At 39.3% G+C, this 22,735-nt stretch overlaps 1 protein-coding gene across 3 annotated transcripts in view; it reads right to left on the bottom strand.

Moving 5' to 3' along the window:
• Positions 1-22,735, bottom strand: part of KIF27 (kinesin family member 27) — an 86,768-nt gene that overhangs the window by 2,010 nt on the left and 62,023 nt on the right. Inside the window, exons 13-18 of one of the 3 annotated variants that reach the window (XM_059411784.1) lie at positions 21,389-21,565; positions 13,822-14,037; positions 9,027-9,233; positions 7,399-7,597; positions 4,291-4,455; positions 991-1,145 (exon numbers count right to left, since the gene is read on the bottom strand). In XM_059411784.1, coding sequence (XP_059267767.1) covers positions 1,075-1,145; positions 4,291-4,455; positions 7,399-7,597; positions 9,027-9,233; positions 13,822-14,037; positions 21,389-21,565 — 1,035 coding nt within the window. In that variant the 3' untranslated portion in view covers positions 991-1,074. Of the gene's footprint in view, positions 1-990; positions 1,146-4,257; positions 4,456-7,398; positions 7,598-9,026; positions 9,234-13,821; positions 14,038-21,388; positions 21,566-22,735 lie in introns of those variants that run through there. The other 2 variants (XM_059411781.1, XM_059411783.1) reach the window with 2 other exon arrangements.

The raw sequence follows: 22,735 nt of genomic DNA, 5'->3' as shown, positions 1-22,735 counted from the left end.
GCTCACTTCTTGCCCAACTTGGATATTTCACAGTGGAAAGTTTCCCTCTTCCAGAATTTTACCAGTAGGGAACAAACCAGAAAAAGATTAGTTCACCTGAGGTCACAGAGTGAGGAAAACAAGTTAGGTTCCAGCCCAACTCTTCTGACTCCAGTATCCTCACACAGAGTTTTATAGTGATTTAAACTGATACAAGGATAGAGTTTTAAATACTTAAATAAGTACATCAACTGCATGTCCATATAAACTGATCATATTCTTACAGATTTTATCCTCATACCCTAATATATTTGTTAGAAAACAGATGCACTGTAACAGAGGCATGACTAAGAGGTAACCAAGATATTTTAGACCAAGATTAATTTTTCTGCACTTGAAAATGCTAAAAATGCCATTTACAAGATAAATGTAAGTGTTGTATGCAGACACTGAAAAGACTACTATCAAAAAACAATGACTCACGAAACAAACTGAGGGTTGCTGGGTGGTGGCGGGGTAGGGATAGGGTGATAGACATCGGGGAGGGTATGCGCTTTGGTGAGTGCTGTGAAATGTGTAAGCCTAATGAGTCACAGACCTGTACCCCTGGGGCAAATAATACATTATATGTTAATAGAAAAAATTCAGAAAGCAAACAAATAAACAAACTAATGAACTGAATACCAAGACAGTTAAGTATTAAGATCACTGATTGTGAAGTGCCTAATAATTTTTAGGGAACTCAGAATTTGATATATATAAACTGCGATATTTATAATTCAAACAAATTTTGTTTAATATTATATTAGAATAGCATTTTGTATATAGATATAGTACAAGCTTTATCTCTAATATGATTCTGACTAATTTTTTTAAAGCATGGGGACAATACTGAAAAGAATTATGCTAAATGTTAATAGTTGTGGGTAGAATTATGATTTTTTTCCAGCTCTTTTTCTATATTTTCAAATTTTCCTACGATGACTATTACTTTTCTTACTTTTTATAGATGTATCTAGGTGGAATAGCAAGCTAGCTGAAGTAGTTTCTTCAACATTAGTATCGAGACTAGATTTCCTGGGGTCCCTGGCTGGTTTAGTCGGTAGAGCATGCAACTCTTGATCGCAGGGTTGTGAATTCGAGTCCCATGTTGGTGGTAAAGTTTACTTAAAAACAAACAAGACCAAAAAAAAAAAAAAAAAACTAGATTCCCAAGTAAGTTAGTCAGATTCAGAGCTTTATGATAACTCCAAGATTACTTAACTTGTTCAGTTTTCTGCATTTGTCTCATTAAAGAGCAGGATGAAGGTGCAGAACGAGGGTGAAACCTCTATATCCCCACACCACACTAGCATTTTAAAAGATGTCTTGTTGACTCGCAATATAAACATGGACCATTTAAACACTAGGTATTGGGTGCCTGGGTGGCTCAGTGGGTTAAAGCCTCTGCCTTCGGCTTAGGTCATGATCTCAGGGTCCTGGGATGGAGCCCTGCATTGGGTTCTCCACTCAGCAGGGAGCCTGCTTCCCCCCTCCCCTGCCTGCCTCTCTGCCTACTTGTGATCTCTGCCTGTCAAATAAATAAATAAAATCTTTAAAAAAAAACCCAAAAACTTAAAAAAAAAAAACAAACTAGGTATCTAATGTTAGATGTCTCAAGTTTGAAAGTGGATTTTTTAAAGCTAGAACAGTCTCTTTTTTTAATAAAGATTTTATTTATTTGACAGAGAGAGAGAGATCACAAGTAGGCAGAGAGGCAGGCAGAGAGAGAGAGGGGAGCAGATTCCCCGCTGCACAGAGAACCCAATGCGGGGCTCAATCCCAAGACCCTGACACCATGACCTGAGTCGAAGGCAGAGGCTTAACCAGGTGTCCCAAAGCTAAAATGGTCTTATGCTGATTGTTCTGTTTGCTACTTAACGTTTGTTTACTTTTTAATTTTTTATGGCGTTTCTTTTTTTTTTTTTTTAAAGATTTTATTTATTTATTTGACAGAGAGAGATCACAAGCAGGCAGAGAGGCAGGCAGAGAGAGAGGAGGAAGCAGGCTCCCTGCTGAGCAGAGAGCCTGATGTGGGACTCGATCCCAGGACCCTGAGATCATGACCTGAGCCGAAGGCAGCGGCCCAACCACTGAGCCACCCAGGTGCCCCTATGGCGTGTTTCAAGTAAAAGGTGCAGCTATATAATGCAGGCAGTATTTCAAGTAAATATTCTAGTTACATTAGCACCTCTGCATTACTACATTGAAAATCAGAAAACGTAGTCTCTCTGGCAGGATCTGTCTGTCTGTGTCACATCTCTGTCCTAAGACAACTTTTATTGTAGAATGTTAAACCAGGAATCATAAGATGAAGGACCTGAGACCATGTTCTAATTACTGTTGTGTTTTTAAGTTACTTGACCTAGGTTTCGATTCTTTTTTTTGAAAATGGCATTAGCTGACACTGACCCACCTAACTACTTGTGAAAATAACTATAAATTACAAAATATCATAACCATAAGGTAGCATTAGAACTACTTTTCTAGGGCCGCCTGGGTGGCTCAGTCATCAAGCTTCTGCCTTCAGCTCAGGTCATGATCCCAAGGTCCTGGGATCAAGCTCCGCATCGGGCTCCCTGCTCTGCTGGAAGCCTGCTTCTCCCTCTCCCACTCCCCCTGCTGTGTTCCCTCTCTTGCTGTGTCTCTCCCTATCAAAAAAATAAATAAATAAAATCTTCAAAAAAAAAAAAAAAAGAACTACTTTTCTAAGATATTACTGTTTTAAACTTTAAAGCTATGTTAATTCTTCTTACATTATATATTCAGCATGTATCTTTTCCTTATGTGTAGATATAGTTTCCACTGGTCTCTTTACAGTCTTGTTGTACCCATCTTTAAGTGGTCTTCTTTACAGATACAGAACAGGTCTGTGTTCCTAAAATGTTGTCAAGTCAACTATGCATACTTGACTTAGTAGAATAACTTCTCTAAAGGCAGGCTCATTCTTTTATAAAATGTAAAATATATTAGGACTCCTGGGTGTCTCAGTTTGTTATGCGTCTGCCTTCCGATCGCAGGGTCCTGGGATGAAGCCCTGCTTTGTGCTCCCTGCTCAGCAGAGAGCCTGCTGCTCATCTCTCCACCCCTCCTCCCTGCTTGTAGTCTCTTTCTCCCTCTCTCTCTCTCAAATAAATAAGTAAAATCTTTGAAAAAATGTAAAATATGTTATTCTAGAAATATTGATTCTTCTCTAATTGGGAGACTTCAAAAGGGTGTATTTTAATCATGGCACTTTCTCGTTTAGTTATGTCATGTTTTAGGGTGAGGGTCAGGCAGACAAGTATTTTTTTTTTTTGGTTTATAGAGAAAAACACAAGTTCAATCTCTAATTCTAAACAACCAAATCAAACCAAACTTGTTTTGTTTCTTATATTCCACTTAGGAGTGAGATCATATGGTATTTGTCTCTCTCTGACTCACTTCACTTAGCATTATACCCTCTAGATCCATCCCTGTCCTTGCAAATGGCAAGGTTTCATTCTCTTTATGGCTGAATTAATATTCCATTGTGTGTATACACCACATTTTCTTTACCCATTCATCTATCAGACATTTGAGTTGTTCCATAATTTGGTTATTATAAATAATGCTACAATAAACATAGGGATGCTCATATCTTTTCAAATTAGTGTTTTCATATTCTTTGGGTAAACCCCCACTAGTGGAATTACTGAACCATACAGTAATTCTGTTGTTGTTTTTTTTTTTTTTAAGATTTTATTTATTTATTTGACAGAGATCACAAACAGGCAGAGAGGCAGGTAGAGAGAGAGAGGAGGAAGCAGGCTCCCCACCGAGCAGAGAGCCCGACGGGGGGCTCGATCCCAGGACCCTGGGATCATGACCTGAGCCGAAGGCAGAGGCTCAACCCACTGAGCCACCCAGGCGCCCCAACAGTAATTCTGTTTTTAATCTGAGGATCCTCCATACTGTTTTCCAGAGTGGCTACACCAGTTTGCACTCCCACCGACAGTGCACGAGTGCTCCTTTTTCTCCACATCCTCGCCAACACTTGTTTTTTCCTGTGTTGTTGGTTTCAGCCATTTTGACAGGTGGAAGGTGATATCACATTGTGGTTTTGATTTGCATTTCCCTGGTGATTAGGACTAGAAAACTATTTTTGTTTACAGAGACAAATACAAGTTCAATATCTAATTCTAAATAACCAAATCAATTGGGAAAGGCTAAACTGTTAAGGCAGGCACAACTTCACTGAATATTAGATACATCACATACCGTTAGCATGACAAGTGACATGAAAAGTCTTACGTTCAGATGCTGCTAGCTGCCGCCGAACTGCTTCCCCTACCAGTTCCTTAAGTTTCTTCTTAAGATCTCTGCTGGTTTTCTTATAGAAATAAAGATCTTTTTCCAGCTGTTGGATTTTATCTTCATATGTTTTTAACATTTCCATGAGGCCTTCACCATCTTGCTCTATGAAACAGAGATTTATATTTAAAATCAGTTTAAACTAAATGACTAAAAATTATATTCTAACACAGTCTCCAGACTGTATTTAAAGGGTCAGAATTATGTTACATGTATTTGTTACCTGAATGGATTTGCTTTCAGATACAGTTTGGATTCTTCTGCCCTTAGTCACCGTCTCCGTCCAACCCCCTACCAACTACCGCATCTTCATGATTCATAAGCACTTTTTGAGTAACATTAACTAGATTTATCCTTGAAACAGCAGAAATAAGGTGTTCCCTATAAAAAATTCACATCTGGAACTCTATCAGTTGCATCAATATTTTATTTAAAGTTCATATCAGGGGGCGCCTGGGTGGCTCAATCGATTACGCATCTGCCTTCAGCTCAGGTCATGATCCAAGGGTCCCGGAAATCAAGTCCCAAATCAGGCTTCCTGCTCAGGGGGAGCCTGCTTCTCCCTCTCCCTCTGCAGCTCCCCCTCTTTGTGCTCACACACTCTTTCTCTGTCAAATAAATAAAATCTTAAAAGTTAAAAAATAAAAAAATAAAGTTCATATCAGGAACTGTGGATATATGGAAAATCAGAGGCCCAGGTTTATAAGCCTAAGAAATCTATAAACAAAAAAAAACCCCAAAACCAAAAACCTGCCAAAAGAGGCTAGAGAGATTAAATTACAAAAGAAAACACCCATACAAAAAAGAGGGGAAACAGAAATAAGTTGTAGCTTATGCTACAATATAACTTAAAGCTTCTACTTAATATTTATGAATCTATAAAACTGTCCCTATTGGGTATGTTTTAGAACCGGTAAAACCTAGTTTATTGACCTTCTGCAAATACATACTCTTGGACCTATTCTTTCCTAGTGGTATATTTATAAGATGATCCTACTGGGTTTTTTCTTTTTAATTTTTGATTTTTTGTTTATTTAAATTCAGTTAGCCAATCTATAGTACATCATTAGTTTTTATGTAGCTTAATGATTCATTAATTGCATATAACATGATCCTACTGGTTTTAATGTTGTTTTTTTTTGTAACTGGCTGTTTTGAAAAATTTGATCTAAGTATATTGGATATTCTAAATTAACCCATTATCTGTTTTTTTAAAATATTTTATTTATTTACTTGACACAGAGAGAGATCACAAGTAGACAGAGAGGCAGGCAGAGAGAGAGGAGAAGCAGGATCCCTGCTGAGCAGAGAGCCCAATGTGGGGCTCGATCCCAGGACCCTAAGATCATGACTTGAGCTAAAGGCAGAGGCTTAACCCACTGAGCCACCTAGGTGCCCCCCATTATCTTGTATTTAAAAATAAAACTTTAAGGGGTGCATGAGTGGCTCAATCAGTTAAGCATCAGGCTCTTGATTTTGGCTAGGTCATGATTTTGGCTAGGGTTGTGGGATCAAGCCCTGTGTTGGGCTCTGCGCTCAGTGGTGTGTTTCCCTGAGTTTTCTCCCTCTTATTCTGCCCCTCCCCACCAACTCTGTCTCTTCTCTCTAAAATAAATAAATCTTTAAAAAATAAATAAATACTTTAATAACACCAAAACTCAGAATCCCTATAAAGAATATAATCTATTTCAGGGTGCCTGGGTTGCTCAGTGGTTAAGCCTCTACCTTCAGCTCAGGTCATGATCTCAGGGTCCTGGGACTGAGCCCCGCTTCCGGCTCTCTGATCAGCAGGGAGCCTGCTTCCCCCTCTCTCTCTGCCTACTTGTGATGTGTCTCTCTGTCAAATAAATAAATAAAATCTTAAAAAAAAAAAGAATATCATCTATGTCAACTGAATTTTATACAACATAGTCAGTTGAAATTAGAAAGTTCATAAATTATCATTTTTAGCTACAACTTTGTTAGAAAAACTAATCCCAGGTATAGAAATGAATGATTTTTAAAATGTCCTCATTTGGCTATAGCATGAGCTTTTGTGGTGCAATGCCAATCACTTGAAAAATACATTAAAAAGTCTATGAAAATATCACTTTATAGAGACGTTAAGATAGAACTAAAAATAAGGAAAGGAGAGCATGTTTGAATGAAGCAACATGTAGGATCCTGTCATCAGGCACCTGGTTGTTAATCGACTGGTTATTGAATTAACTTAGGGGCAAATTGCCTCAATACTCAAATTTATATATTTTCCAATTTTCTGCTTACTCAGATTGTTTCTCCAGATCCTTTCTAACCCATTTCCAGCTATAGATTCACAAGAATCAAGGCTAAGCAGCTAAGCAGCCTGGACTGAAGCATTACCAGTGCTGCCAGGCAGTGATTTTGTTGCCATAGCAACTCTTTGTGTACTGGCCAAATGCCCAGGTAACATGAGGACCAACTGCTGTGACAGCTCTTTCCACACCAGAGTTGACGGCTGAACTACTGTGCACTGATAACAGTACGTGTCCAATGGTGGTAGGCTAATTTTGACCTAAGATATAACCTTTATGCATAAAATTTACAATCAACTGAAAATTATAACAAGAAACATAACTAGAAATCTGACGGGGTGCCTATCATGTTAATTATGTAAAGGGAAAGTAATTTAAATATCAAAGTACTCCCTCCTTGAGAGAGCGACACTTTTCAACTGTACACCGGAAGCCAGGATTGCCGCAGTTGTACATAAAAAAAAGACCAACAACAGATGGGTGGGAGTTCTTATGTGTGGCCCTGGGGACAGACAGAGGGAGGGCTTTTCAAGCACCAAGAGCCCTACATCCCAGTCCCCTCTCCCCATGTGCAGGAACCCAGACATGTGAAGCTCAAAACCAAATATAAGTAGGAACTATTTATTATGTGACAAGCTTCTGTTCCTGGCTTCCCCTCCGAGCCCCTCCGACACACAGCCTTCCGTTCGGTTTCTCGCAAATGGACCACCTAGCAAAGACATTTTTTGACCTTCTAAGTGTGTCTTCCATAGCAGCGGACCAGAAGGGGCAGTACCTTGGAAATGCTGTAACAGCAGCTGCATCTTTTGCTCATGCTCCTTCTGCTGAAGGGTCAGTCTCCGGTCACACTGTAGTTTCAAATGCTCAAGGGCAGACTCCAGTTCACGAACCATATTATCCCGTTCCAGAACCTTCATTTTCATTTCTTCATTCTGTAACTGGAGCTTCCGTTCGGTTTCTCGCAAATGGACCACCTAGCAAAGACATTTTTTGACCTTCTAAGTGTGTCTTCCATAGCCTTGTAATAGCCTACTTCTCTTAGGCTACATGAACAACTTCCTTAGCCACTGTGGTGTAACTAAGCAAATGCTCTGTAACATACTCAACAAAATAACCTAAGAGCCCATTGAGTTTGCTGGGATTCTGAACTGGTAACAACTTTACTTTTAATATCATGTGGCTCTAACTATCACCCCTCCATCATCTCTCAGTCATGGTCATTGCAATTTACAGTGACAATCATCTAAATCCATTTCTTTGGTCTTAAGAAGAGAATGGTGGGGGGGGGGGGGAGAATGGGAACTTAGAGACTCTTGTAACATCTAGATACTGCCCAGTGTTAACTCCAAAATGCATGTTATAAATAGTAACAGACTTTTAAAAACTATATGGAGTTCAGTCTCAGATTGTGCATTTAGTGCAATGGGTTCTTCTCTGCATGGCTATGGAGTGAATATACTTCAATGTATGTGTCACTTGCTAATGTAATGACCTTCTCTCTAGAAAAATACTAATTTCTACAAAGGGTACCCAGGGTCAGAAAATCCACTGACCTTGGCCTGCGTGGTTTGGATTAAGAACCTTTTCTCTATAAGAGCACTAGAAAAGAATTCTATCAAAGCTTCCAACAGCACCGCACCATTTTTTCTGCCCTCCACACATGTGATGGGATGCGCTCTTATCAGTAATAGTAGCTCACTACTGACAGTCATTACCCAAGAGGAGGGCTGTGCCTATCATTTCCATTCATTTCTTCATCTTTATTTCACTTGTCTAACAGAACTGGAACTTTATTTTCAAACTCCAATGTTTTATTTTTCATTAATGGTCTGATACTCCCTTAAACGGAAGATACCTTTCAGAGAAAAGAGCTATTATTTGCTTAACACTTCATAATATATGCCTTAAGAGAAGACATTATTCAAGTTAATGTGAAAATCTATTATTATCTTTGCCACTGATGCACCACTTCATTTTCATTTCAGTTCATAGGTATGATGATAAAGTACACGTAACCCGACCCTATAGCAATAAAAGAAAGGAAGCCTGATTTTGGAGGGCCCTTGATTTTTCATGAATGCTGAGTAGTAACAACCAAATCTTGAAAATATCCAAGAAATAGTGATTGAGGAATACAACTTGAATTCTTGGGTTTTTAAGCCTATTTGAAAAAGCCCTTCTTTCAAAAGGCCCATCCCACGTTAAGAACCTCCCAAAGTGAGGCACGCATACTTGGATAAGCACACAGCTTTCAGACGACCACATTCAGTAGTGCCAGGAGAAATCACGCTTAAATCTGTAGTTACACCACCAAAGCTTTATGCCTTTCAATTTCTGGAACCTGACGTGTAACCATCCACCTTGCCCCCATACAAGAAAATCCTCTGTCCTTCCGAAACAAACCTTATTGAAATATCTGAAAAGAATAGCTCTCATCTCTACAGGACTCAGGCAAATGAGTTTTTCCAAGACATTTGCTTCACTATGAGAGAGGTTTTGGAGTGAGGCTCTGAGTGAGTTCTGGCGACTCTGAATACTTTCATTCTTGTATTCAATTGCAGCTTCCAAAGCTTCAATCCCTTCTTCAAGTTGGAAAAGAACATGTTCTTCCTAGATAAAACAGAAATCACTCAGTGTAAAGGAAATAATTAACTTGGACTTCATGTCATACACTAAGATCTCACTCTGCTATCTGAGTCTAACGGACTTACCATTTGTCTACTAAATCTGAAGAAAATGTTTATTGTGTACACACACATATATAAAACATACAGTCACTGAATCCTCGTACTAAACCTCATGTATGAAAGATCCCGGTCACACAGCAAATGCGGATAACCAAGGAACACACTGGAACAAAGCCTCAGCCCCCAGGACAGGACTAGAGCCATGTATCTCCCCTCCACAGCTCCACAAGTGCACAGTATGTGTTAGATCTGGAGACTCCCGGTGTCCCCTCAGGGATCTATCGAAACGATAGACTGCCGGGAGGGAAAGAAGAAATAGACTTAGAATAAATTATTAAGAATGAGTCATCAAAGAGGGTCTCTAGGGAAAAAAGAGTATGACATTAAAAAAAAGTAGGGAGGATCTAAGGACATGAAACATTTCATGAAATTCCTATGAGATGCCATTAAAGGGCAAACAAAGGCATTAAAAATGTGGACGATGGAACACTTTTTTTCATAAGCTAGAGAAGATTTCCTTTGTAGGGGACCAAAAAAAACCAACCAAACAAACAAACAAAAACAACCAAAAAAACCGTGATGAATCCCGGTCAGAAAGACCAGCAGTTCTTCGAACTATCCAAACATCTTATTTGAGGGTATTCAAATTTCTGGTAAGAAATTATTTCAGACCAAGTGAGACTTGGGTAGATATTTCTGTATTACCTATATGTGTGGTGGAGACTATCACGACTTTAGGTTCCTTGACCATCTTGTCCATACTCATGTCCTTACTGCCTAGTACAGTATATATCACACAGTTTAAACTCAATTAAGTTATCTGCTGAATGGGTTTATGAGGGAAAAGGAGAAAAAAATATTTTCATATGTCTGATTAGATGACCCAAATATTTCTCTCCACTCCTTCCTCCAGCACTTCAAAGGAAAAGGAGGTTAAATTTCCAATCTATCTAAAGAATAGTTAATGTGACTTCCAGAACTCCTGTTTTGGAATTCAGGGGAAAGGTATGTAATAACCTATTCCAGTGGGAGGTTGAATAATGCTTATTTTTAAAAGCTACTTTCTGGGGTGCCTGGGTGGCTCAGTGGGTTAAGGCTCTGCCTTTGGCTCAGGTTGTGATCTCAGGGTCCTAGGATTGAGTCCCGCATCGGGCTCTCTGCTTGGCGGGAAGTCGGCTTCCCCCCTCTCTCTGCCTGCCTCTCTGCCTACTTGTGATCTCTCTCTGTCAGATAAATAAGTAAAATCTTAAAAAAATAAAATAAAATAAAAGCCACTTTATAAAAATCTTCTGAAAGAGCCATTTTGAAAAAATATATTTAACGGCTATTTTGCTTCTCTGGGCAACCACTAATCATCAAGAATTTGATGATTTGATCATCACTCCATCTGGAAGAAAATAATATTCAACTTTTAAAGAAAAACAAACTTAAGCCCTGAAAGTTACATCAGTGAATGGGTAAGAGGAACCAGAAAATAAAAGTGGGTTATCCAAAGAACATATTTGACTTCTGAATAATGCATACTATGATATTTTGCCAAAAACAAATGTGGAAAGAGTTTGCCTTTATATATGTCTGAGAACAACTTAGCAGAAATTTAGTTTCTATAGTTTTGGACCCAAGTTAGGGAAGTACTATGAATGGCAATGAGAAACTGGCCCAGGATAAAAAATTTGCCCCATGACAAACAACAGATTATGGGGTGGACTATGCTTTATGAGAGAGCACTGCTTTACACACAGGCACCAGGGATCTTGTTAAAATGCAGATTTCTCATTCAGCAGGTCTAGAGGGGCTCACCCCCCAGCCCCCCTCCCACACTGAGGCTCCTGCTGTTGATAGAGACCTCACACTGTGAGCAACAAGGACCTAACTCAGGTTTCCCAACAGTTTAGGTCACACACCCCCATCAGTAAAACAAACAAACAAGCAAGCAAACAGAGCAAAACCTTTTAAGAAAGCCCTGCATATTTGCATATTTCTCCATAAATTATATGCATGTTCTAATGTTAAAACATGATATTGAAAGTGTATTAGATGAAATAAACATAGATATAATAGTTCTTATGTTTTCTTCCTATATCCCACTTACTGAGCAATTAGAACCACTTTCTAATGCTCTGCATTAGAAAAATGGAGCCACTTTTTTTTTTTTTAATTTCTTTATGGAGTTTTCCCAAAAAAGTATTTATTTTTATTAAATTGTTGGGTAATCCTGTACTAGTATAGTGATTTAAAATCAGTCCCTTCTCATTAAGCAGTACGATTATGAAAATAATTTAATGTATTGTGGAAAGAAAAAATAATCCTAAACTAGTTAAAAGAGTTAGAAGCAGCAGACTGTTCCACCCAGATGTTACTGATGTCTTGTGTTGCATCAGAATCTCACGTGGCCGATCATCTGTCACTGGCAGATCTATCCAGTAAGAGTAATCTTGGCTTTAAGGAAACAGTGGTGAGAGCAGAGCCCACCTCAGAGTGGTGCTCAGAACCAGCCCTGTGGAAGGAGGCTGCTCAGAAGCTCACATGGCTACTGGAACCCCACGGTGGCAGGGGGCTCATCATTCCCTCAAACCAATCCCAGATGAGATGCTAAACAGATATTACTCATGGTTTTCACCACAAACTCTACATCAAGATTTGTAGTCACAGAATTCCATGTGAAACAGAAAAGTCAATGTTTCTTGAAGACAACGGGCCCTCAACCCTTCTGCAAACATCATTTGCTCATTCCCTTCTCCATGCCTTACTTAATGGTGTTCTAGCTACAAAGTCCTTCTTTCTTATATCCACCAGTATCATGGTTTTCATAATACAGCTCGAGAGTCCAACCCACCAAAGCTGCCTCAATGAATCTTCCCCCGTAAATGACCACTGCATCGTTTTGTATAAATAATGTAACAAGTATAGTTTTAGTATATTGTTATCACTTGCTTTTTTAAATGTTCTTCAGGGTATAGAGTTTTCTTGTATCTGTCACTTTCCCCAGATAGAGTATGAATTTCTCAAAGGAAGCATAATGCATTTTATAGTTTCTTTGGTTTCTTTCATAGGGCCCAGTAACAGTCCTGGGCAGGCAAGAAATCCTTAAATATTCCTACTTTGCGCTATTTAAGGATCTTACAACCCTCAAATCTACAAGGCCAGGCTCTAATTTAACACCCTCAGGAGGACAGTCTGCTTCTGTGATCCTATGCACAAACTCAGACTATGAAACAGGGCAATGAGGTTTATGATGCCACCTTACCCCCGATCCAGTCTTCAATTCCTTTCATCCATGCAGTGAACAACAATCCTTTTATGAAACCCTTGCTCCTGTTCCTTCTTTTTTTTGAAGATTTTATTTATTTGACAGAAAGAGAGATCACAAGTAGGCAGAGAGAGAGCGGGAAGCAGGCTCCCCCTGAGCAGAGAGCCCCATGTGGGGTTCGATCCCAGGACCCTGAGATCATGACCTGAGCCAAAGGCAGAGGGCTAACCCACTGAGCCACCCAGGTGCCCTGCTCCTGTTCCTTCTTAACCAGCCCCCTTAACAGTCTCTTTGGCTTGCTCCATTCTAACACTATACAAGATTCAGCAAGGTATGGGGTTCCCAACTACTCACTTTCTCTTAGCAATTTTTTCTTGCTTTGATCATGACAGGACATCAACAATAAACATTTGCAGAGAAAATTCAGACTCAAAAATTCATACTTGGCCTGATAAAGTAAGGGACGGGACTGCCAATTGATGTAAAATTTTGAAAATAGGCAGTCTGGGGGAATTTCACAACCATAAATATATTTTTACATAGTTTAAAAAAAGAAAGGTGAGAGGAGCCATATGCTCCTCATAAACGAAGATTCACACTCAGAGGTTTTAGATTTTTATGTTGTTTTTATATTTTTTCTTTTTTTTAAATCTAAATTCAATTAGCCAACTTATAGTACATCATTTATTTCAGATGTAGTGTTCAATAATCTAACTGTAACTGATAAATTACCAAAGCTATTTTTACTGGGATTTGAATTCCATGCATCTACTGGCTGGAACATGCTCTCAAAGGTTGGGACTTTCTGGAAGAATTAACCATTAGTGCCCTAGCCATCCATAGTACGAAACGGGTTACTGAGGATTGTTCGAGAAAGAAGCATAGAGAGATGGTAGGTGCTCTCTTTGAAAGAACTGAGGAAAAGATTCCCTTCGAATCATCTTCTATATTCTGTGATGTTGATGACAAACCCCAGCTGAGAAAGGCCCTACTCGAAGGGAAGCATTAGTGTCCCAGTCCCTGGCAATGCCGGAAAGGAGCCACGGGGTCATGGACCTGTTTGTGAGGGTATCACAGTCTCTAGTCAAGCATGGTTTATGGCATGGAATAGGAACCCCGTAAACTGGTTACATCTGACAAAGTCTCAAGGAAACAAAGTTTATCAGATTTCTCATTTTTATGTTTAAGTTAACAGAGACAAAGGAAATCATTCAAGTGACCCATCATAGAGCACTTCCAGTTCTAAAGCATACTGACTTACTTCAGGTGATAACACACTACCATTTTTAAGTTTCTCATCCACACTGTTCCTTCGTCTCTGTAGCTGATCCTTTTCTTTCTGGAGGGCTTGAACTCGTTCTGAAATCTTTATTTTCTCTTCAGCTGTGCTGTGTTGAAGCTCTACATTCTTTTCAGACAACTCTTGGTCCAACAAGTTCAGGCGAGTTGATATTTTCAAACTATCTGTCCTTAAGACCTAAAAGACACAATCACCAAACACCCCCAAAACAGTTATTTGAAATTCAGGTGGCATACAAACTAGAAAAATAGAGAAAATTATTAACTGAGTATATTTTTAGCTCCCACAGTGTTGTTTTTCCGTGGGGTTTTTGTTGAGGGGCAGGGTTCATTTTCTAAAATCTTAAGTTGAATGTCTTTTTTTTAAAAAATGGAGATTCGGAATGCCTGGGTGGCACAGTTGGTTCAGCATCTGCCTTCAGCTCAGGTTACGGTCCCAGGGTTCTAGTATCGAGTCCCACATCAGGCTCTCTGCTCAGAGGGGAGCCTGCTTCTCCCTCTGCCTGCAGCTCCCACTGCTTGTGTGAGCTCTCTCTCTGACCAAAAAAAACAAAAAAATAAAAATAAAAAAAAAAATAAAAATAAAAATAAACACACCTTAAAAAAATAGAGAGATTCAAGGGGCACCTGGATGGCATAATCAGTTAAGTGTGTGACTCTTGATTTCAGCTCAGGTCATGATCTCAAGGTAGTAAGATCAAGTCCCATGTTAGGTTCTGCGTGGGCGTGAAGTCTGCTTGAAATTCTCTCTGCCTCTCTCCTTCCTCCTGCACTCCATTCATATTCTCTTGCCCCCCCCAACCCCCCCAAAAAAGGAGATTTAAATGTTGAATTTATTGAATTTATTGTCAGGCATTGCTTGGCTGCACCAGACTACAGAATATTGGTTTTGAGAGGTAGTATTTTTCTTTTTTATTATCTCCTAAATTAAACTTTCCTTCCTTGGTCTGTTACATGGTTTTATGGCTTATAACTATATTATAATTCCCCTAAAGGTTGAGATTTGGTTTGTCGCTGCTTAAATATGTATTTTGTTTCTATTCTTATTTCATTCTGGTCAGAAAATATGGTCAGTTACAGTAATGGAGATTCTCATTATGGTCTAACCTAAGAGGATTTTTAAAATAGCTTTTCATCTAAGTAATTATATGTACATATAATTAAAAATTATAAATTTTTTTAATTTAATTTTTTTCAGTGTTCCAAAATTCATTGTTTATGCACCATACCCAGTGCTCCATGCAATACGTGCCCCCCTTAATACCCACCACCAGGCTCACCCAGCTTCCACTCCCTCCCCTCCCAAACCCTCAGTTTGTCTCTCAGAGTCCACAGTCTCTCATGGTTTGTCTCCCCATCCGATACCACAAGTTTACTATTATTTTTTTTAAAGCAGCCCCTTACCTCACCCTTTTACCTGAGTCCCACTCCCCAGAAGCAATCATCTTCAACCTTTCTAGTCGTTTCTCCTGGTGTTAATGTCCATGTTCCTAAATAACATGACCCATTTAAGATATTGTCTATTGACTGACTATTATGGAAGACAAAGTCTTGGCACCATTATGCTTTCTCTACTTCCCACTCCTCTAGTCTCCCAAAATAAGGTATATTGCAATTTTATGTTAAATCAATACTCTGTTGGGACACCCGGTTGGTTCAATAGATTAAGTATCTGCCTTTGGCTCAGGTCATGATCCCAGGGTCCTGGGATGGAGCCCCGCATCGGGCTCCCCGCTCAGCAGGGAGCCTGCTTCTCTCTCTCTCTCTCCCTCTACCCCTCCCCCAACTTGTGCTCTATCTCGCTCACTGACTCTCTCAAATAAATGAGTAGAATCTTTAAAAATAAATCAATACTCAAAAATAAATCAATAAATCTTTAAAAATAAATCAATATTTAAAAATAAATCAATAAAAATATAAATCAATAAAAAAATACAAATCAATTTACATGGCTTTGTGAATATTACTCACATCTGAACTATCTAGTATAAAATGACCCTTTTCCATAGGATACAACTTTTGGTACCATTTACTGATTCTTCCCCTAAAAGAAAATACATTTCCTCCAATACTGTTTTTTTTCACTTGACCAAACTTAAATCAGGGAGTCTGTCTGTTTCACACTTTTCTGGAAGCATTTAGTCTGAAGTCTCCATCCTCCTGGTCCAAACTGGTTGTTCTAGGACCTCCTTTCGGTGTTACCCTGGGAATTTCCATGTTGGATCACACTTTCAGGACCCTGAGTCTTCTTTCTTCACAACTGATGCCCTCACGTTTGTGGAGCACATCCTCTAGTATTTTCCGGAAAGACTAAGTCAGAAATCATTTTTTCACCTGAAAATGTCCTTATTCTGCCTTCATACTTGATTCAGAATTAGGCTCAAGAGAGAAGCCTTGATTGGAAATCACTTTCATTCTGCAGTTTGAAGACGGCTGTAAGTCCCTTAGTTTCTACTGAAGAAGGTAAAGAAATCCAGTGCCATTCTGATTGTTGAGATTTGCAAGTGACTCATCTCTTCCATTTGGTAGCTTTTGGGATCTTTTCCTTAGTGTACTCAACACTTCACATGATAGACCTTTGGCACTCATTTTGTCAGGCCCTCGTAACCTATTTCAATCTAGAGTCTCATGTCCTCGGAGTTGGGAAAAATTTTTATATTATCTTTGATAATCCCCTCTCCCATTTTCTCTGTTATATCTTTCCAAAATTCCTATTTCTTGGATGTTGGACTTTCCAGATTTATCTGCCAACTAAATTTTTCCCCCATTTTCTGTATGTAAAATTTCCAGCAGTTCCCATTTTTTTTTCCAGCAGTTCCCATTTAATGGATAGAGCATCACCTTTCACCACCTTGACGAATATTAAGGATTTGTTGGAAGCTTTTTCAGCTCCTTCGCCTATCTCTAATGTCTCTGAGCTTTTTTTTTTTTATTCTCAGTCTCTGTCTTCCATGTTAGTAACATTCCTGAAATGGTTGTCCCATGTAAGAGTCAGGTATGAAAATGCTGATATCCTGTGTGGTGGGTATGCTTTGTTACCATAGTGTATATCTGGGGTCTGGCCACTTAGCTGGGGGTGTCCTAGGGTGTTTGGTGTTTGTAGGCCTTTTTTTCATGGACTGTTTCAGAAAATCCACCAATGTCCCACTTGGGAGGTATAAATCTGGGTGCCAGCATTCTGGGATCCAAGCAGGGTTAAGAAATGGCTGTCTCAGGATTCATATGTAGACTGGCCTTTCATTCGTTCCCTGCTGAGTATTCTGATTTACCCAAACCTCTATTGTACCTGGTTCAACATTCAGAAGATAAACTGTCTAGATTCAGAGTGGGAAAGAATGACTTCCTCATGATTCTCTGTTTTCATCCTTATGCCTCACTCCTGCCTTCTGAAAATCTCGGTACCTTCATTTCTGAGTCTTTTTTTTTTTTTTTTAAGATTTTACTTATTCATTTATTTAGATGAAGAGAACATGTGCATGAGTGGAGGTGGTGGAGGTGGGGGGCAGAGGGAGAGGGAGAGGGAGAGAGAATCCCAGGCCCCACATGGGGCTTAATCTCACGACTGAGATCACTACCTGAGCAGAAATCAGAGTCAGACGCTTAATGAACTGAGCCACCAGGTGCATCTCTGAGTCTTTTTATTTTTTTATTTTTTATTTTTTTTAAAGATTTTATTTATTTATTTGACAGAGAGAGATTACAAGTAGGCAGAGAGGCAGGCAGAGAGAGGAGAAAGCAGGCTCCCCGCTGAGCAGAGAGCCTGATGCGGGACTCGATCCCAGGACCCCGGGATCATGACCTGAGCCGAAGGCAGCGGCTTAACCCACTGAGCCACCCAGGCGCCCTCTCTGAGTCTTTTTAAATTTTATCTATGTGAATTCTATTTTATAAAGATGTTATCTTAAAAAAAAAAAAAGACTAATGCTATAGCTATGGCTCTTACTGATGTCCCTCTCAAGGCGCTTGGATTGCAGCCTCTTTTTTTTTTAATTATCTTTGATAATCCCTTTGATAATTTTTTTTTTCAAAAAACTACTTATTTGTTGCTTTCTTTTTTTTTTTATTTAAAAATTTTTTTTTTTTAAAGATTTTATTTATTTGACAGAGAGAGATCACAAGTAGGCAGAGAGGCAGGCAGAGAGAGAGAGAGAGGAGGAAGCAGGCTCCCTGCTAAGCAGAGAGCCCGATGCGGGACTCGATCCCAGGACCCTGAGATCATGACCTGAGCCGAAGGCAGCGGCTTAACCCACTGAGCCACCCAGGTGCCCCTATTTGTTGCTTTCCATTTTATATTTCTTGGTAATCTTTTGTCTTCTGTTGTCTTATCTTTTTTTTCCCCTTTATGGATATATAGTTTTTGCGTAATAGCTTTATTGAGAGATAATTCACATATCATAGAGTTCAACTACTTATTTTATTGATCAAGATTTTATTTTTTAAGCAATCTCTATACCCAATGTGGGGCTCAAACTCACAAGACCAAGATCAAGAGTCATATACTCCACCAATGGAGCCAGCCAGGAGCCCCTAACTCACCTATTTAAAGTGTATAATTCAATGGTTTTTAGTATATTCAGCATTGCACAACCATCACCACAATCAATTTTAGAACGTTTTCACCCTCCCCAAAAATGAAACCCCATGCCCATTTGTAGTCATTCCTTTCTCCAATCCACAGCCCAGCCCTAAATAACCACTACTCTACTTTCTGTCTCTATGGAATTGCCTCATCTGCACATTGATATAAATGGAGTCATAAATCCGTGTTCTTTTGTGGCTGGCCCCTTTCCCTTAACACAACATTTTGGGGTTCATCCATGTGGTAGCATGGATCAGAACTTCATTCCTTTCTCTTGCTGAGTAATATCCAATGGTACGGATATATCACTTTCTGTTTATCCATTCATCAGCTGATGGACATTTGAGTTTTTTCCATTGGGGTCTATTATGAGTAATGCCGTAATGCACTTTCATGCACAGGTTATTGTGTGGAGACGTGTTTTCACTTCTCTTGGATGGATACTAGGAGTGGCACCACTGGGTGGTGCAGTAACTCTATGTTTAACCTTTTGAGGAACTGCAAATGGTCATCCCAGGCAACTGCACCAATCCCACAGATAGCATAGGAAAAGTCCAATTCCTTCATATCATCACCAACACTTCTCATCTAGTTTTCTGACCACAGCCGTCCTATTTTTTTTTTTAATTTTTAAAAATTTTTTAAAGATTTTTATTTATTCATTTGACAGAGAGAGATCACAAGTAGGCAGAGAGGCAAGCAGAGAGAGAGACATGGGGGAAGCAGGCTCCCCGCTGAGCAGAGAGCCCGATGCGGGACTTGATCCCAGGACCCTGAGATCATGACCTGAGCCAAAGGCAAAGGATTTAACCCACTGAGCCACCCAGGCGTCCCCACAGCTGTCCTCTAAGTGTAAAGTAGGAGCACATCTACGTTTTGATTTGCATTTCCCTGATGGCTAGTGATGTTGAGCATCCTTTCATGTTTATTGGCCATTTGAATCTCTTTTTCGAGAAATGTCTATTAGATCCTTAGTCCATTTTTAAACTCAGTTGTCTTTTTATTTTTAATACTTCTTTATATATTCTAGATACAAGACCTTTATCAGGTACATGATATGCAAATATTTTCACCCATTCTGTGGGTTGTCTTTTCAACACCCACTTTCTTGATGGTGGCCTTTGCATAACAAATGTTTTTAATTATGACTAAGACCAATTTATCTAATATTTATTTATTGCTTGTGCTTCAGGTGTAATATCAAAGAAACCACTGCTTAACCCAAGGTCACAAAGATTTACACCTTGGTTTTCTTCTAAGAGTTTTATAGTTTTATTTTACATTTAGGTCTTTAACTTATTTTGAGTTGAAATTGTATATGGTATGAAAATATTTTTTAGTATCACACTCCTTGTCCGAAATGCATAGGATTGAATCTTGTATTTCTTAAACACTGAAAAAAGATGTAATCTATTTACATTTTGTTCAGAAAAGAACCCAGCAATGTAACAGTTTCCAATTTTTCTTCTGTTTCATTAAAACAATCTTCAAAGAATCCATTTCACTTTGCTCTGCTGGGGGTTTCATTTATTTGTATGTCTCTACCTATCTCAGTATGTTCTTGCTCTTAAATTTTACATTGTGGTTGAAAGGGGAAAACTTCCCGTTTTATTCCCTTGGATCATGAAGTAAACTTATTTCAGAAAAAATATTTTCCTCCTTATTCCTTTTTATTTTTTCATTTTTATTTCTTTTGTGATACATAACATATCATAAAAGTCCCAGTTTATTTTCTTCTATTTACTCACGTGGATATTTTGATTTGCTCATCTCCTTTGCTATTGTTGACATGTTTTGAGGGCTAGCTCTTAAAACTTGACCCTGACAGCCAGCGTGAGCAAGCTACCTGGATACAGCACCAGCAACTAAGCTGGTTGGAGGGGCTGTCCCTACCCCTGTGTCCCACAGCCTGGTGCTACTAGCTATTGAACAGGACTGAGGAATGGAGGACGGGGAAGAGGTAAGTGCAGGTCTCCATGCTTGTCTACCTGACATCCTGAGGAGGGGAGGTTGAGAACACGCCACCACCATCTCAGATCCGACTGGTCTAGACACTGGCTGAAAGGCAGATCTAATAGAGGGAGGTCACTGATTCTCTCTGTTCCATTACTCTGTGTCCTCGGCCTGCTGGGTAAAAAGTCCTTTTCAAGTCTGGGGCAAGACAGCTTCATTTTCAGAAGCCATTGGTGCTACTGTTGAAAATATCTACAGCTACATCCAAAAAAGCTATTGCCTGGTTCTCCTACTCCCACCACAATCATTCCTTTTGCAGAACTTGAAATTGAGGCAAACTCCTTCATAAAAATCCCTTTTTTGGGCTTATAAAACCCGAGTTCTCCAGCAAAAGTTCTTGTAAAGGCCCCCACCTCATTATAATCTGAAAAATGAACATATCTTCATTACATAAAGTCTTTCTTCTAAAGGAACCCTGCAAACCCCTAACTTTGGGTAGTTTAGATCATTTTTAAGACTATTTTCCAAATTACCAGTGTTCTCTCTACAGCATCAAACGGTACTATTTATTTCTTAAATAGAGGTTGCCAGGGGAAATGAAGAGTTGTGGCTTCATGGTTACAGACTTTCTATTTGAGGTAATAAAATGTTTTGGAAATAGGGTGATGGTAGTATAACCTTGTACATGTGATTAATGCCGTTGAATCATACACTTAAAAATGGTGAAAATGGCAAATTTTATGCTACGTATATTTTACCATAATTTTTCAATGCCAAAAAAAGTTAATCATACTTGGCAGAACATGGAACATTTGATGTTAAAATTGCGATAGATTTGAGTGGTCATTAAATAAGCACTAACATGCAAAATATACTGAAAACCAGAACAGATTTTCTTGCAGTTTCGAATTTCACAGTGGTCTGCCTTACTTCCTAGGAAAAAAGTCCTCCTTCATTGGCTTACAATCACAGTCAAAGAGCATAACAGAGAGAATACCTGACTTGATCTCAGTTTCTTATTTTCTAGGTGGCTCTTCTCCTGTAACAGGGCCTCCTTCTTACAAACGATGGCCTCTCGCTTCTTTAAGTCTTCTTCCAGCTGCTCCAGTTCTTGGCGTTGGTTCAGGACTTTCTCTACTTCTTCATCTAGCCATTTCTTTTGCTCATCCATTTTCTACATTAAAATTCCAAAGAAAAGTTACATCACTTGTTTTTCTTCTGCCATAAGATGTATAGGGTAATAACAGAACTTCTGATTGCCTAAAACACCCTAAATGAACATTTCTAAACTACCTGAAACACCTTAAGTGAACACTTAAAAACTCCCAGCGAGGATAGTAAAACCGTTCCTGTCTAAACCCATCAAGAATGGCTCCAGTTAACATCTTGCTGTGTCTTATAAGGAATTAAGGTGTCTTCCCCAAATATGTTCAAGTCTGGGGTTGTCTAGGCTGACAAAGAAAGGGCTGACAGTTTTCCCCATAGATAGGAAGGGTCAGTTGTGAGAACATGCTGGGATCTTCTCGGTCACAGAGGAGCGCACCTTCCTCGTAGCACTTAGGCTGCCAGCTGCTCTATAGTCTCTCTCCTCTTCTTGAGTTCCTCGATGGACTGCAGAGACTGTCTTTTCTGCCTCTCTATCCCCCATGCCTGGTATACTTCCAGCCCATGACTGGCTTCAGGAAAATGTCAAATGACTGACTGAATGAATGCCTGATTCCATCAGTCAACGAAGTGAATAAATGAACCCACCCCGTGGAAGACACATATGGTGGAGCATGGGAATGCACTCTGCACGGTAGCCTGTCAACATCAAGTAGTTATAAAATAAACAGAGCTGAAAAGATTCCTGAAAAAAGCATCTTAGTATTCTCTTCAATCGAGGACACCCAGAAACAAAGAGAACAGAAATATGAATGGAATATGCCTACCCAAGATGAACTCTACCAAGTGCCCATCTGTACTGCAGACATAGCGACACCAAGCTAAACAACAAATAATGGGAAAACAAATCAATACAGCACTATTTTCCAGTTCTTCTCCAGCTTAAAAATGGTTCCCAGAAATCTATATTAAAACAATGAGATACAGTTGGCTGAGTGTCTGCCTTCAGCTTAGATTATGAGTCTGCTTCTGCTTCTCCCTCTGCTCCTCCCCTCACTGGCTCACTCTTCCTCCCAAATAAATAAAATCTTTATTTTAAAAAAAAGGGTTAAAAAAAAATGAGATAGTGAATACGCATAAGAAAAAGAGAGCAAGATGGCCAAAGCAAAGAAGATCCAGAGCTATGTAGACCTCCATCCAGACCTACCTAGCAGGTTTTACAAGCGCTATCACATCCAAA

This window comes from Mustela nigripes, chromosome 9 (genome assembly GCF_022355385.1).
Source record: "Mustela nigripes isolate SB6536 chromosome 9, MUSNIG.SB6536, whole genome shotgun sequence".
NCBI lineage: Eukaryota > Metazoa > Chordata > Mammalia > Carnivora > Mustelidae > Mustela > Mustela nigripes.
Note: the sequence above shows the minus strand (reverse complement) of the source record. Positions and strands in the feature narration are given on the sequence as shown.